Source organism: Osmia lignaria, chromosome 6 (genome assembly GCF_051020975.1).
Source record: "Osmia lignaria lignaria isolate PbOS001 chromosome 6, iyOsmLign1, whole genome shotgun sequence".
Classification (NCBI taxonomy): domain Eukaryota; kingdom Metazoa; phylum Arthropoda; class Insecta; order Hymenoptera; family Megachilidae; genus Osmia; species Osmia lignaria.
The window spans coordinates 8,152,509-8,165,240 of record NC_135037.1 but is presented as its reverse complement, the minus strand read 5'-3'; the positions used below and the strand labels follow the sequence as shown (position 1 = coordinate 8,165,240).

Sequence of the window (12,732 nt, the reverse complement as noted above, 5' to 3'; positions counted from 1 at the left end):
TGTTATTTTGGAAAACCAAGATTGTTATTGGTTGCAATGTTATCGAACGTAAACTGTATTTTACAAATTACGAATTAGAAATATTTATATGAGAATCGTATTTTGCTTTACCTACAAAAATAGATGATTGAATTCCCTTTTCTTTGATTAGATGTTTCAATAATTTTGTTATTATTGTATATATTAAAAGTTGAACTATGAAAATAAAATCTAAGTTTTTTCACGTAATATTTGTGTATACGTAAAGTATTCAAAAATCGATAATGGAACTGGATATTGTTAAAAGCGCACGCGTCAACTGATACTGATATATGTCAGCTGTCTACCGCTGAATACAAGCGTAAATTGAGAATTAAAATATTCTCTATCCTATTACGAAGTCTTCCAATGAAGAAATATAGTTTTAATTAAACTTAATGGCTTGTGATAATCGTCCTAAAGTGTACCTAGGATATGAAGATGAATACGTTACTGATAAACATCGGCCGAGTATTACTTTTATGACAAATAAAATCGGTGGATTTCCGGTAAGTATTTTCACACATTCAGTTATATTTTACAGATTTAAGCGAGTGGTATTAAAATTGTAAAACTTTTATATTCTTTGTTGGAAATATTTATGTTAAACTATCGTTTTAATTATTGAGTTATACGAATCCGATTAAATACATGATTTTTCTTTCTAGAATTGTTATGAAAAGAATATATTGTCAATACCACAGTGTAGATTATGCAGGTTGTATCAACTCCTGGCTCTTCAACTATATGTTCCATTAGATAACTCTAAGTACCATCGAACACTTTATATTTTCACATGTATCAATCCAAATTGTTGGAATCAAAATGAAAGTTGGACTTGTCTAAGAGTTCAAGTACTAGAAGATGAATATAAATCAAATGCTTTAGACAGTAGTACTATACACGTGCCATCTACAACATCATGGTTATCAGATGCAGATGATTGGGGTGATAATAATTTAAATGATAATTCTGAACAAAATGGAAATAACTTATTATCCAATAATGCAACAGATTTTAAGTTTGGTTTTGAAAAAGAAGTAGATAAAAACATAAGAGAAGAATTCTCTGCACTACATGTTGATGATCCTAATGCAAATAGGTATGTATTAAATAATACCATAGCACATGTAATCACTATTAAAATATAATTCATTTCAGCCCAACAAGCGTAGAATCTCCAGTTGGAATAGGTGCTGTAGGTAGATTAGATTCACCTCAAGCATCAGCTGAAATTGATGGAGAAGAAAGTGAAGTTGTCTGTATTGATAGTCCAGTTAAGCCTCAATGTGATTTAATTAGTTTGCTACGCGAAGTAACTCCATTTCCTATTCAAATAGAATCAAATACAGAAACAAAGTTATCATTTGCTGAAATATTCCTTTCTGTTGAAGAAGAAGATTATAATGCTGACTTGTCACAGCATATTCGTGATTTGATTGTTGAATATCAATATAGAAACCCTGACTTATCAACAAAATCTGTAGGAGATTCGACTGAAAGTAAAACTATAGAAACAGACTCAGAAAAATATGAAAAGGGCATTCCTATGCACGGGGATGAGATGTTCCATAACTTCATTTCTCAGATACAAAAAAATCCTGGTCAGCTATTACGGTAAAAATATTAACGAATTATTCATTCATTTCTGTAATATTTTCTATATGTTGGTATAGAATCATTATTTTATGATTTAGGTATTCACGAGATAATTCTGCGCCACTGATACTATACCCTATCAGCGGTTATGTTGGAAAATGTCAACATTGTGGCAGTGAAATGACATTTGAAGTACAGATTTTGCCTACATTAATTTCCAAATTGATACTACAACCACGAACTGAGAAGAATTTCCAAATTGAATTTGGAACTGTTTTAATATATACTTGTGTAAGAAGTTGTTGGTCACCAATGGATTTATACAGGGAAGAACACGTTATTGTTCAAGCAGAAAGATTATAGTGATATTATAATAAAAATAAATTTAATAGAATTTTAAATTTCCGACTTTAGGAAAAGTATAATTGCATTTCTTTGTAGCAAAATACCGTCCACCTTTTTCTGTATACATTAGGATTCCTGGTAATGGTATGTAAAAATAAAGTTTTAATTCCTGGTATCAAATGCATTGAAAATACATTTTTAAGAGATTATACAAGGGTAGTTATAAGAAAAGATATTTCGGTTTTAAATTCAATATAGTGTAAGAAAAATGATATTATATTTTTAATTTATTATGAACACAGAAGCTATGATGAAATCGTGTGTACTTATTCCATTATGTTTGATCACATTGTTGAATCATAAAGATACATATATATATACATATATATAATACATATACACATACTAAAATGTGTACACATGCATTTTACTTACTAGCTAGATTATTAACAACTTAACGTTAAAACAATGTTCTACATAAAGGATGTTCAATACAATACCTATGTTTTTCATATGCTAATTGACTTGTAACTTTATGAAAATTGTCAGTTACATAAAAAGCTTCATTTTCAAGATTTTGTACAATTTCATTTAGATTAATGAATGTAACATATGCCATCGTCACTCCTATATTTTTTTCAATATCTGTATTTCGAAAACCGTTACAGTACGATCTTGATGAACGGGATAAATTAGCAAATCCTGCATATATTTCTGTTATCATATCAGTTATTCTTTCAAGACTACTATACTGTTGCATAAGTTCTGCTCCATGTTGAATAAGTAATATATTAATACCCCTCTTAAACAAATTTATACTGTCTTCAAAATATTCAACACCTCCTTTTAACGATGGATGGAAATAATTTGGAATAGATTTTTTTGAGTCAGTTATATTAAGTAAAGTGTCCATCATATTAAATATAGGATATTTAACATAATTCCTTTTTTTGTACACATAGTCACTGAACTCCTTTCCAATTTGTTTTAGAATAGATGCTCCTATGTATGTATTTGAATCAAAGTTATTCATATCGAGCGTTGTTAAAGCCAAAGCATCATGAAATGATTGTACATACGATGTATTATTTAAATAACTATGAGCCCCCATTAGTGTCATTCCTGTTTCAATACTCTTTACACATTTGTTTGCACAATATCTTTCGGTAATAGTTTTCTCGATGCTAACATTTTGATTTTCATATTGATCTATTAATCCACTTGTAAAGTATGCCATACTTTCCATAGTATACAGAGTAAATAATATTTTGCCCAAAGTGTGTTGTACATAATCAAACTCGTATAGATTTCTATCAAAATGTTTAGCTTTCAAAATATCTACTATTAATTGATCTGTGAAATGTCGTAAAATAGTAATAGCCTGTGCAGCTATATTTTGTTCCCCTGGCTTTAACAATTCCATTAGTATGTTAAATGCAGCACCAGGTTCACCGATAACATTTTTATTCGGTATTACCGTATCTTCAAAGCTAATTGTACAAGTAGGTACTTCGTGCCTACCGATTGTATCGCAAACTTCAGTACATGTTACACTTTTATCATCTTTTTCTACTAAGAATAAAGAAAATGAATCTGGTTTAAACTTATATGAATCTTTGGAGTGACATCTCGCAAAAACAAAATAAAGATTAGAATGTATCCCATTGATTACAAACGTTTTTTTACCATTTAATAACCACGTATCTCCTTCACCCCGCTCAGCATAACTTTTTATGTTATTAATATTTGTCCCATTATCACCTTCGTTTATACATATTGTGGGAACAATTTCACCACTCATTATTTTTGGATAATATTCTTGTTTTTGACTTGCTGATCCATACTTAGAAAGTACTTTAATAGGTAAAATATTGTTCTTTACTAAATAGGTACCTAACCAAGGTAATGTGCTTACTGTTTCTATTAGTTTCAATGATTCTGTTGTTGTAAGATTTAAACCATAATCTTCTTCCATACATGCTTGAAATACATCAAATTCTCTAAGATGATTTAATATCTCTTCTTTATTGCACTTCTTATTTGTGTCAGCGCAATTTAATACATAATTTTCTATTGGTGCTAACCAATTAAAGAAATCTTTGAATCGGTCAAGAGGCAGTACTTCAGGATATAATAACATTGCCTCATCTACCTGTCCTGTTATTAAACGTTTTATGAAAGGTTCTGTTGGAGGTTTCTTCTTTCTTTGAGGTGCAAAGCAGGTTTTTTCATAATGTACAGCTCCACTTGCTGTTGCTTGTTTTGAATATTGCTTTAATAAATAACTCAGCCTTGAATTTAAAATATTTCTGTGTTGTAACAACTTTTGTGTAAGCATTATAAAGTGCATTTAAGAACAATAATCATAAAAATATGTACCAAAACGTTAAATGCACAATAAATACAATAATGTTAGTGTTCTGTATTTATAGTATTTACTTCATTCTAATCGTTTGCTTAATGAACACCGTTATTTTTTACCTTTATAAGGTAAATACAAGGTAAAGGATTAATATTTACAACACTTCAAATTTTGATCCAACTTTTATAGGAATTATTAACAATTAATGTGAAGTTAGTACAGTCAGTGACTATAGATACAGAAAGAATAGATATGTTTGTTCTTGAGGGGTCATGATTTTGGGGGTCTGAAACACCCCCGGAACAGCGAACACCTTCGTGTGGGACAAAAGCACTGATATTGTATGTATGTATGTATGTACAATACATATATGTATATATCAGAGCGAGCCGGTGGGACATTGTGGGGGGGCTAAAAATTTGTCCCACGTTCCACGGTTAAGTTCTAGCATTGCTGGTTAGATCTCATTAGATCTGTAAACACTGATGGTATTTTAAACGAATGACACTAACCATGCTATTGTCTAAAATGACATCTTTAAGGATAAAAATATTATCTTTTAATTATAACATGTAGTTTTGTATACTGGTACAATATACAGTTAAATAACAAATAGAAATCACTTGACCTTGATAGGTACAAGAGCGTTTAAATCGACTTGTTAAAATTTTTTATGATTTCCTATTTGAAGTATCATTGAATTTAATCAGAATGCAGCGGGACGATTTATTAATTCAAGAAATAGAAGGCATAGATGATTATTTGGGTCCAACTTTTCGGTAGGTACACTTTATTTATCGTTGATGATTTCGTTAAAAGACGCGCCTCCCAAAAACAACCCCTTTACGCAGATGCAGATTATCGTGCATATGCGCACTAGAAGGGTTGAAAATGAGGGTAGATATCTTTATAGTGGAATAAAGAGAAATTTAATTAGGGTTGTATCATGTCAAGGTTGTCAATTAACCAAGTTGACAATCTACTATCAACTATGGTACCAAAACACGAATACTTATTATATGAAATAGAATCCACAGATACTAATAGTATAGGCCTTGTTTTCAGGTATTAACATTATAAATAAATTTTTGACAGGGACATCATTTCAAGATACCAGTTAAAACAATTATAAATATTATTCTTTTCTTTTTTAGAGCAATTTATGATGGACACGAACATCAAAAATTTATGGAAAAATTGGATGAGCGTATCAAAGCCCATGATAAAGACATTGAAAGAATGTGTAATCACCATTATCAGGGTTTTATAGACTCGATCAGAGAACTGTTACAAGTTCGTTCCCAAGCACAACAACTTAATGTTAGTTGAAATTTTATAATCTATTTATTATATAAAATGAAGCATTGTTTGATAAGATGTAACTTCTCTACAGGCCGAGATATTAGAACTTGATAAACGTATTACCGCTACTGCCACCAAAGTAATAGAGAAAGGAGAGGAACTTGTTAAAGCTCGCAAAGTAGAGAGTAACATGGCTGCAGCAGTGGATAGCCTTACCATGTGTCTTCCTGTTTTAGCTGCCTATGCAAAGTTACAAAAACAACTGAAAGATAAACGTTACTACCCAGCATTAAAAACATTAGAACAATTAGAGCATCATGATTTACCAAAAGTAACAAATTATAGATTTTCTTCACAAATTACTCAACAAATTCCACAGTGAGTAACGTCACAAGATAAAAGAACATTTATGTTTACAGCAGATTTTAGCTAAAGAATAGTTTACAAAGACATATTAAGGTACATTAAGTGAATGATTTTAGACTACGTGAAAATATAAAGGATGCTTCCATGTCTGATTTAAGAGACTTTTTAGAAAATATTAGAAAATACTCGCCAAAAATTGGTGAAGTAGCTATGAGACATGTAAGTAAGATTATCACACTTGAAGATAATTCTTTTATTTTTTAATATATTACCTTAATTATATAATAGACTCAAGAACAGCTAATTATTGAAGCCGAAATTGTTGGCCGAAAGAAAAAGAGACCACACGTAACAAATTCCTTGTCAAATGAATGCGAAGAAGAATTAAGTGCCCAAGATTTAATGGACTTCAGTCCAGTTTACCGTTGTATGCATATTTATACTGTACTTCGCGAAGGAGAAACATTTAAAGCTTACTACAGGCAACAGAGAAAGCAACAAGGAAGATTAGTTTTACAATCTCCTATTAATATGGTAAATATCACTTTACATTTTTTAAATAAACCACTTTTACAATTAAATTTATTATTTTTTCAGCACGAAAGTATAACTGGCTATCAAACATATCTACAAGGAATTGTGGGCTTCTTTGTAGTGGAAGATCATATTTTAAATACTGGCAATGGTTTAGCCACTCGTTCTTATTTAGACGAATTATGGTCCATGGCACTATTAAAAATAGTAAATGCATTACGTACTCATTCCGTAAGTATCGGTAAAATTACTAGTAAGCACTGTTGTAATAATATATCAAAACCAGCTTTCTTTTCTCAGGCATATTGTACAGACGCAACTCTCATTTTGAAAATAAAGAATCTTATAATGTTGTTCAACACTACTTTAAGTGTGAGTAATTTGTCACGTTGTAAATTTCTTGTTAATACCATAAATATTTTCTTATTGCTTTTCTTTTAACAGAATTATGGATATTCTGTAGGACAATTATGGGATTTATTGCAAGAAATTCGCGTACATTATAATGAAGTTCTGATGCAACATTGGGTTCAAGTATTTAGAGATATCTTAGATGAAGATAGTTTCTTACCAATTCAAGTAAGCTTTATATTTTTTTTTAAAGAAGATTAATATATTTTGTATATTCTGTGTACATGTCGGTATATTTTTCAGGTTACTACTCAAGAAGAATATGACAATATCCTTGATTTATTTCCTTATCACGATGAAGAATTACAGAGAGCAGAATTTCCTAAAAAATTTCCATTTTCAGACATGGTACCAAAGGTTTATCAACAAGTCAAAGAATTTATTTATGCTTGTTTAAAGTTTTCAGAAGATTTAAATTTTTCACAAACGGAAATAGATGAAATGATCTGTAAATCGACAAATTTATTATTAACAAGAACTTTTAGCGGATGTTTATCATCCTTGTTTCGAAAACCATCATTAGCGTTATTACAAGTTGTTCAGATTATAATAAATACAGGGTACCTTGAAAAATCTACCAAGTATTTAGAAGAATTTGTGTCTAATATCACAGGGTAAGAATTTAATAAATTATAAGTAATGGATTTAGTATGATACAATATGAAAATTTTATAGAACACCACACGAAGGACAGTTAAGTAGTATGGGTGTCGAATCAGCTATGTTTAGAGTAGCTAGAGATGATGCCGAGAAACAAATTTGTGAGAAATTGAAAAACAAACTTGATGAATTCTTGGAATTAGAAAATTATGATTGGAATTTAGCGGAACCTCAAGGGCATGCATCTGGATTCATTACAGATCTCATAGCGTTTTTACAAAGTACTTTTACTTGTTTCACTAATTTACCAGTATGTATTTTAAATACTAACATATTTATATATATATATATATATATATATGATAAAAATATGTAACGATTGAATAACAAATGTGCACATTTTAGGAAGAAGTTGCACAAGTTGCTTGTAAATCAGCCTGTTCTCATATAGCAAAGGCTATATTAGGTATATTAATTAGCGAAGATGTAAAGCAGATATCTATGGGTGCTCTTCAACAAGTCAATTTAGACACTATACAATGTGAGCGTATGTGTTTCATTTTTATTCATAAATAAGATACAATATACGATTACAAAATACTTTTGATAATATTGAATTGATCCGAACATAAATTAGAATATCTTAATTTTTTAGAATTTGCTGCCTCGGAACCTGTTGTCGGTTTACCTGAAGGTACCTTACTTCAATATTTTGCACAGTTAAGACAATTACTAGACTTATTCATGAGTTGGGACTGGCCTACTTATTTCCATGATTATGGTCATGAATCAAGTAAATATAATTTGGTAACTCCAAATATGGCTGTACTTTTGTTAGATAAGTATGCATCATGTTTTGTTTAATATAATACTATGCTACGTATTGATATTTACACATTTTAACGTGGATCCTTACAGGTTAAAAGAATCTGATAAAAAGACGGTATTTTCCGTACTAAAAAAGAGCGAGAGAGATAAGAAGAAGCTTTTAGATACTGTATTAAAACAATTACGCCAATTAGCACAAACTACTCAGCAGTAAATAAAAAAAGTCAGTATGTATATACCTCAAAAAAGATTGTAAATACATAATTTTTAATATATACTTTATGCATAATTCTTTAGAAACTTATTGTAATAAAATTGCGATAAAAAATTTTAATCAGTCATGTATCAACTTTCTTATATTGTCATGATACGGTGATAGTTAAAATAGTTTCTTACGTTTTTTTTCCTTTTCAAATAGCATTTCATGTTACAATAGAAATGACTTACATTTATTATTATGCTTATACCGATATAGCATCAACTTTTCAATGTTCGCTTGTATTGTGATCATCTGTTCTGTTGTAATTATTAATCATTTCACGCAACATCAAATTCCAAGCAATCGAATATAATACATCATTTAAATTCCCATTACACTTATTATTTTAATTGTTTTCTCCTAAATTGGCATTGTTATTTTACATGTAAATGAGTTACATATCGTACAATAACTGTACAGCGGGTGAAGTATGACATATAAAGTCCCAATTCCTAAGTCTTACGGGTGTAATTATCTTTAGAATTAAATATATGAAAAAAAAACCATCATGATGATTGATCCTTCTAAAGTTATCCGAATTTCCACATCGACTTAATGATGTTGAATATTCATATGGAAATATAAAGTAAATACATGTGTAGATAGATAATTATATTAGGAATAATAAAATAGATTAAATACAAATCAACAAGAATTCCTGTAAAGTAATACCAAGAGCTCAGTGTTTGATTTATCATTCAATTCGATAAGTATTTCATAGAGATAAAACAAATTAATAATATGCATATATAGACCAATTATGATGCATGTGGCACAATTTAATTGGTGATGTATAATGATTAAAACTAATCATCGATGATATTGTCAGGATCCACATCATCAGGTAGCATGGAATACTTATTGGAAGCTACGAAATTCTGAAATAAATAAATCATAAATAATCATAAGTATCACTATCGGTATTAACATTTTCAGTTCTGCTATGGAAACTTGTTGCCACTTACTGGAGCTTGTTCATCTTTTGCCTTTGGCATTCTGCTGATATCATCTTTTTCTCTATCTTTTCGATCTCTGGAAATATAGCAATTAAGACATTATCATTTTTTATACAAAAAAGATAACAAAAGATTAAACCATTACTTGTCAGCAGCCCGAGATTCAGTTGATTTCTGAAAGGCTTTTGAAGATGGAGGTCCACCACGAGAGGATGGCTGTCCTTTAGAATCTCCGTATTGATCTAAATTGTAAAACAATATTTACACTGATACTGTTTTAATATATTTATTTACAAATGCTTTCACTTGATTTTACCAGACTGAGTAGGTTGACTTCGCGGTGTTGATCTTTCATTTCGTCGATTTCTGTCATCCTCCGATCGCCAAGTTGGTCGACCTCTCTCTTTTTCTTTGTCATCGCGACCCTCCTATGAAAGACAAGAAGTACTTGATAAATCAAGCAACATAACATACAATGTATTACAAACTTCCATATGATAAACTTACTCCATTACGTTTACCCCAAGTACTGCGTTTCTCTGAATCGCTAAATAGAACAAAATTGTTAGATATTTTAAACACGAATTTAATCAAAGAATATAGCTGCTTTATAATTTACCCTTCTTCTTTGGATTTCGATTCCGCGTATGATTTTGCAAGACGTTCTTCAATTTCTCTCTCCCTGGCAGTGGTATCTACAGGCTTTGCAGCACCAAATATATTCGTTGAGGGAATATGTGCAGGAGCAGCTGCCGCTGGAGCTGCAGGTTCATCTTTCACAGCAGTAGGATCAATAGGCTTTGTACGAGGCTGTAGTTGCAGTTTCGGCCTACTTCTTGCTTCAGCTGCAAAATATAAATTTTTCATGATATTTGTTTTTTATATTTTACATGATGAATCGCTTACGTTTACTATCCAGGCCGGGTTTTCCTTGACTACGTGCACCATCTCTGTTCCAATCAGAATCAAAGTTACGACGTGGTCCAAAACTGCTTCCTTTATCTCCATCTCTGTCTCTACTACCTCTGTCATAACGAGACCATTCTTTATCTTTGTCGTCATCTCTAAAACCACCTCTGTCTTTGAACGTCGGTCTTCCTCTGTCGCTACTTTCACGCCATGCACCAGGCTTATTATCGTAATCAGAAGCTACAGAATAAACACATTAGTTTGATCATTTTATTTGCATTAATAATTTTAAATAAATATGAAATTGTCCTTTAGATATAAACATACTATCACGATCCTCTCTTCGATCTCTATTATCGTATCGACTTCGGTACGAGTCTCCATCTCCCGCTATGTTCTCGTCTCGTGGACCACTTCTCCAATCACCGGATGTACGTTCAGAATCATCATAGTTGTCTCTACGATTATCTCTGCCCATGCGTCCCCCACGACGATCGTCGTTAACACTATTTGAAACATCAATTCGTACTCTTCTTGTCTTCATAGGCTATGAATATAATAATTTATATAAGCTCCTTTTACAGTACTGTTAACAATAAGATATACGACAAACTTACTGTATTAGATAAACATAGAGCATCAACTAAACTCTGACGATCTTCGAATTCTACATATCCATACCCTTTAGGTTTGTTCGACTCTTTTGGCAGACGTATATTAGCAATCTAAAAAGAAATAACAAGGAAAGTTAAAATTAACACTTTAGAGATGTGCTGTGATATGACAAAAAGATGTTGCTCTGTACTAGCCTTCATGTCTGCAAAGAATTCAATTAGATATGATTCATCCACTTCGTAAGGAAGATTAGTGAGATATGCTACGTAAGGTGGATTATTAGGGATATCTTCATCAGCAACACGAGGTCCTCGTGCAGCTCTAGGGGCTGTGGGTAGAATTAATGGCTCCTTGCTGCTCCTTGATGTAAATCCTGCTACCACAAAACAATATGTATGTAGCACATTTTGCAGTAGATATTTAACACTAAAACTACCGACGTTTGATGCACACTTATTTTTAAGTTGAAAATAATATAGACTGCTAAATAGATAAAGGATGAAACACAATTTAATATATACATTCATTCTTTAGCTCGGTAACAGTCAACATACATTTCAACAAAAATACCTTGATAAAATTTATAATTTAAAATAAGAAATTGGAAACAAGTCATTCTGATCCTTTTGGTAGCTCTAATGTTAAGGTAAATAATCTTTCATAATAAATATTTTACAAACTCTATAATTGTAACATGTAATTTTAAGCGTACATGTATTTCATTCATCTATATACAATCACAAGAATATAATATAAGAATGAATCATAAAAACTGAGAAAAGTTATGACTGTATTTTACCCTGTTCTTCGTCCGTTTCATCAGCCCAGCTGCTTGATGGTTTCACTGGCACAGTGGGTGTTCCACTCCCATCAGCCAAGAATGCCATCAAATCTACAGTTTTGCACTTCTTCTTCTTCCCTTTCTTGCCTGGTCAAAATTGGCGTAAATATGGATAAACATTTTTTGAAAAGATCTTTAATATGCGATAGTACAATATTGAAAGCATGCTGCGTATCGTAAAGGGTTTGGTTATGTTGCGAAAAAAAAATAAGAAAATGTAACAACGTCACTGTTTTAAATGTTGAGAACATAATAGAAAGAACGAAGAATTAGTAGCATAATTTTATTTAAGAAAAAGAATTACCTGAAGACATGATTATGGGTCAAATTTAAAGCGATGCAAATCAAATTCGCGTTCCGATGAACCACACGACCAACCTCAGGATCCATAAGGCATGAAACACGTTTAAGATAGATACAAGTCGGTCAACATTGTATATCACAAAGTAGAAAACAGGAAAATATAAATTATTTTAAACCCATTGTATATATAATGTTGATCAATTTTTTCATATTAATAATTGAAAATAATTTTTTCATTCGTTAGAACATAATCAATAAAAAAAAAAGAAATTAATTAAATTTTGAGAATAATTCAATGCCATTAGTAGCAAAAAATTGTATAAAGATGTTTTTAAATTACAATGCAGTGAAACATTTCTGCAAATTTATTAAATCTAGCTGAAAAGATAATCATGTGCCCTTAATTAACAGAGATACTGTATACCGCAGTTCACCAGAGTCCATAACTGCGACGCGCAAGTTGGAAGATGGTGGGGGAACGCAG

At 31.0% G+C, this 12,732-nt stretch overlaps 4 protein-coding genes across 6 annotated transcripts; 2 read left to right on the top strand and 2 right to left on the bottom strand.

The window, feature by feature from the left end:
• The first annotated feature begins 179 nt into the window (after positions 1–179).
• On the top strand, positions 180–2,746 carry trus (programmed cell death 2 like trus). The gene is made up of 4 exons (XM_034318200.2): positions 180–527; positions 687–1,120; positions 1,180–1,635; positions 1,716–2,746. Exons 1-4 carry the CDS (start codon positions 417–419, stop codon positions 1,978–1,980), a joined length of 1,266 nt encoding a protein of 421 aa, XP_034174091.1. The 5' UTR covers positions 180–416; the 3' UTR covers positions 1,981–2,746.
• Positions 2,423–4,570, bottom strand: LOC117601463 (complex I assembly factor ACAD9, mitochondrial). 2 transcript variants are annotated; one of them, XM_034318198.2, is made up of 2 exons: positions 4,342–4,569; positions 2,423–4,253 (listed from the first exon to the last, which is right to left on the bottom strand). In XM_034318198.2, exon 2 carries the CDS (start codon positions 4,100–4,102, stop codon positions 2,423–2,425), a length of 1,680 nt encoding a protein of 559 aa, XP_034174089.2. In that variant the 5' UTR covers positions 4,103–4,253; positions 4,342–4,569. The 2 variants fall into 2 exon arrangements, with proteins under 2 accessions (XP_034174089.2, XP_034174088.2); XM_034318197.2 differs by having other exon boundaries at positions 2,423–4,570.
• A 159-nt stretch (positions 4,571–4,729) lies between these two features.
• On the top strand, positions 4,730–8,640 carry Sec15 (exocyst complex component Sec15). 2 transcript variants are annotated; one of them, XM_034318195.2, is made up of 13 exons: positions 4,730–5,103; positions 5,479–5,644; positions 5,718–6,004; positions 6,109–6,211; positions 6,281–6,526; positions 6,590–6,757; positions 6,827–6,898; positions 6,971–7,105; positions 7,181–7,551; positions 7,613–7,847; positions 7,943–8,084; positions 8,193–8,379; positions 8,456–8,640. In XM_034318195.2, the coding sequence occupies exons 1-13, from the start codon at positions 5,036–5,038 to the stop codon at positions 8,577–8,579; spliced, it is 2,304 nt and encodes a 767-aa protein (XP_034174086.1). In that variant the 5' UTR covers positions 4,730–5,035; the 3' UTR covers positions 8,580–8,640. The 2 variants fall into 2 exon arrangements, with proteins under 2 accessions (XP_034174086.1, XP_034174085.1); XM_034318194.2 differs by lacking the exon at positions 4,730–5,103 and adding an exon at positions 5,211–5,389.
• eIF4B (eukaryotic translation initiation factor 4B) lies at positions 8,080–12,398 on the bottom strand. The gene is made up of 12 exons (XM_034318199.2): positions 12,250–12,398; positions 11,904–12,032; positions 11,299–11,477; positions 11,107–11,214; positions 10,817–11,036; positions 10,487–10,729; positions 10,200–10,425; positions 10,088–10,127; positions 9,897–10,008; positions 9,726–9,822; positions 9,590–9,656; positions 8,080–9,502 (listed from the first exon to the last, which is right to left on the bottom strand). Exons 1-12 carry the CDS (start codon positions 12,257–12,259, stop codon positions 9,431–9,433), a joined length of 1,503 nt encoding a protein of 500 aa, XP_034174090.2. The 5' UTR covers positions 12,260–12,398; the 3' UTR covers positions 8,080–9,430.
• Between the last annotated feature and the right edge of the window lie 334 nt (positions 12,399–12,732).

Coding starts and splice junctions, on each gene's coding strand:
- trus (XM_034318200.2), top strand. CDS start 417: ATGGCTTGTGATAATCGTCCTAAAGTGTACCTAGGATATGAAGATGAA. Junction 1,121..1,179: donor GATGATCCTAATGCAAATAG/GTATGTATTAAA, acceptor AATTCATTTCAG/CCCAACAAGCGTAGAATCTC. Junction 1,636..1,715: donor AATCCTGGTCAGCTATTACG/GTAAAAATATTA, acceptor TTTATGATTTAG/GTATTCACGAGATAATTCTG.
- LOC117601463 (XM_034318197.2), bottom strand. CDS start 4,312: ATGCACTTTATAATGCTTACACAAAAGTTGTTACAACACAGAAATATT.
- Sec15 (XM_034318194.2), top strand. CDS start 5,271: ATGTCAAGGTTGTCAATTAACCAAGTTGACAATCTACTATCAACTATG. Junction 5,390..5,478: donor AGTATAGGCCTTGTTTTCAG/GTATTAACATTA, acceptor TTTCTTTTTTAG/AGCAATTTATGATGGACACG. Junction 7,552..7,612: donor TTTGTGTCTAATATCACAGG/GTAAGAATTTAA, acceptor AAAATTTTATAG/AACACCACACGAAGGACAGT.
- eIF4B (XM_034318199.2), bottom strand. Junction 11,037..11,106: donor CTCTATGTTTATCTAATACA/GTAAGTTTGTCG, acceptor TTATATTCATAG/CCTATGAAGACAAGAAGAGT. Junction 10,730..10,816: donor TCGAAGAGAGGATCGTGATA/GTATGTTTATAT, acceptor TTTATTCTGTAG/CTTCTGATTACGATAATAAG.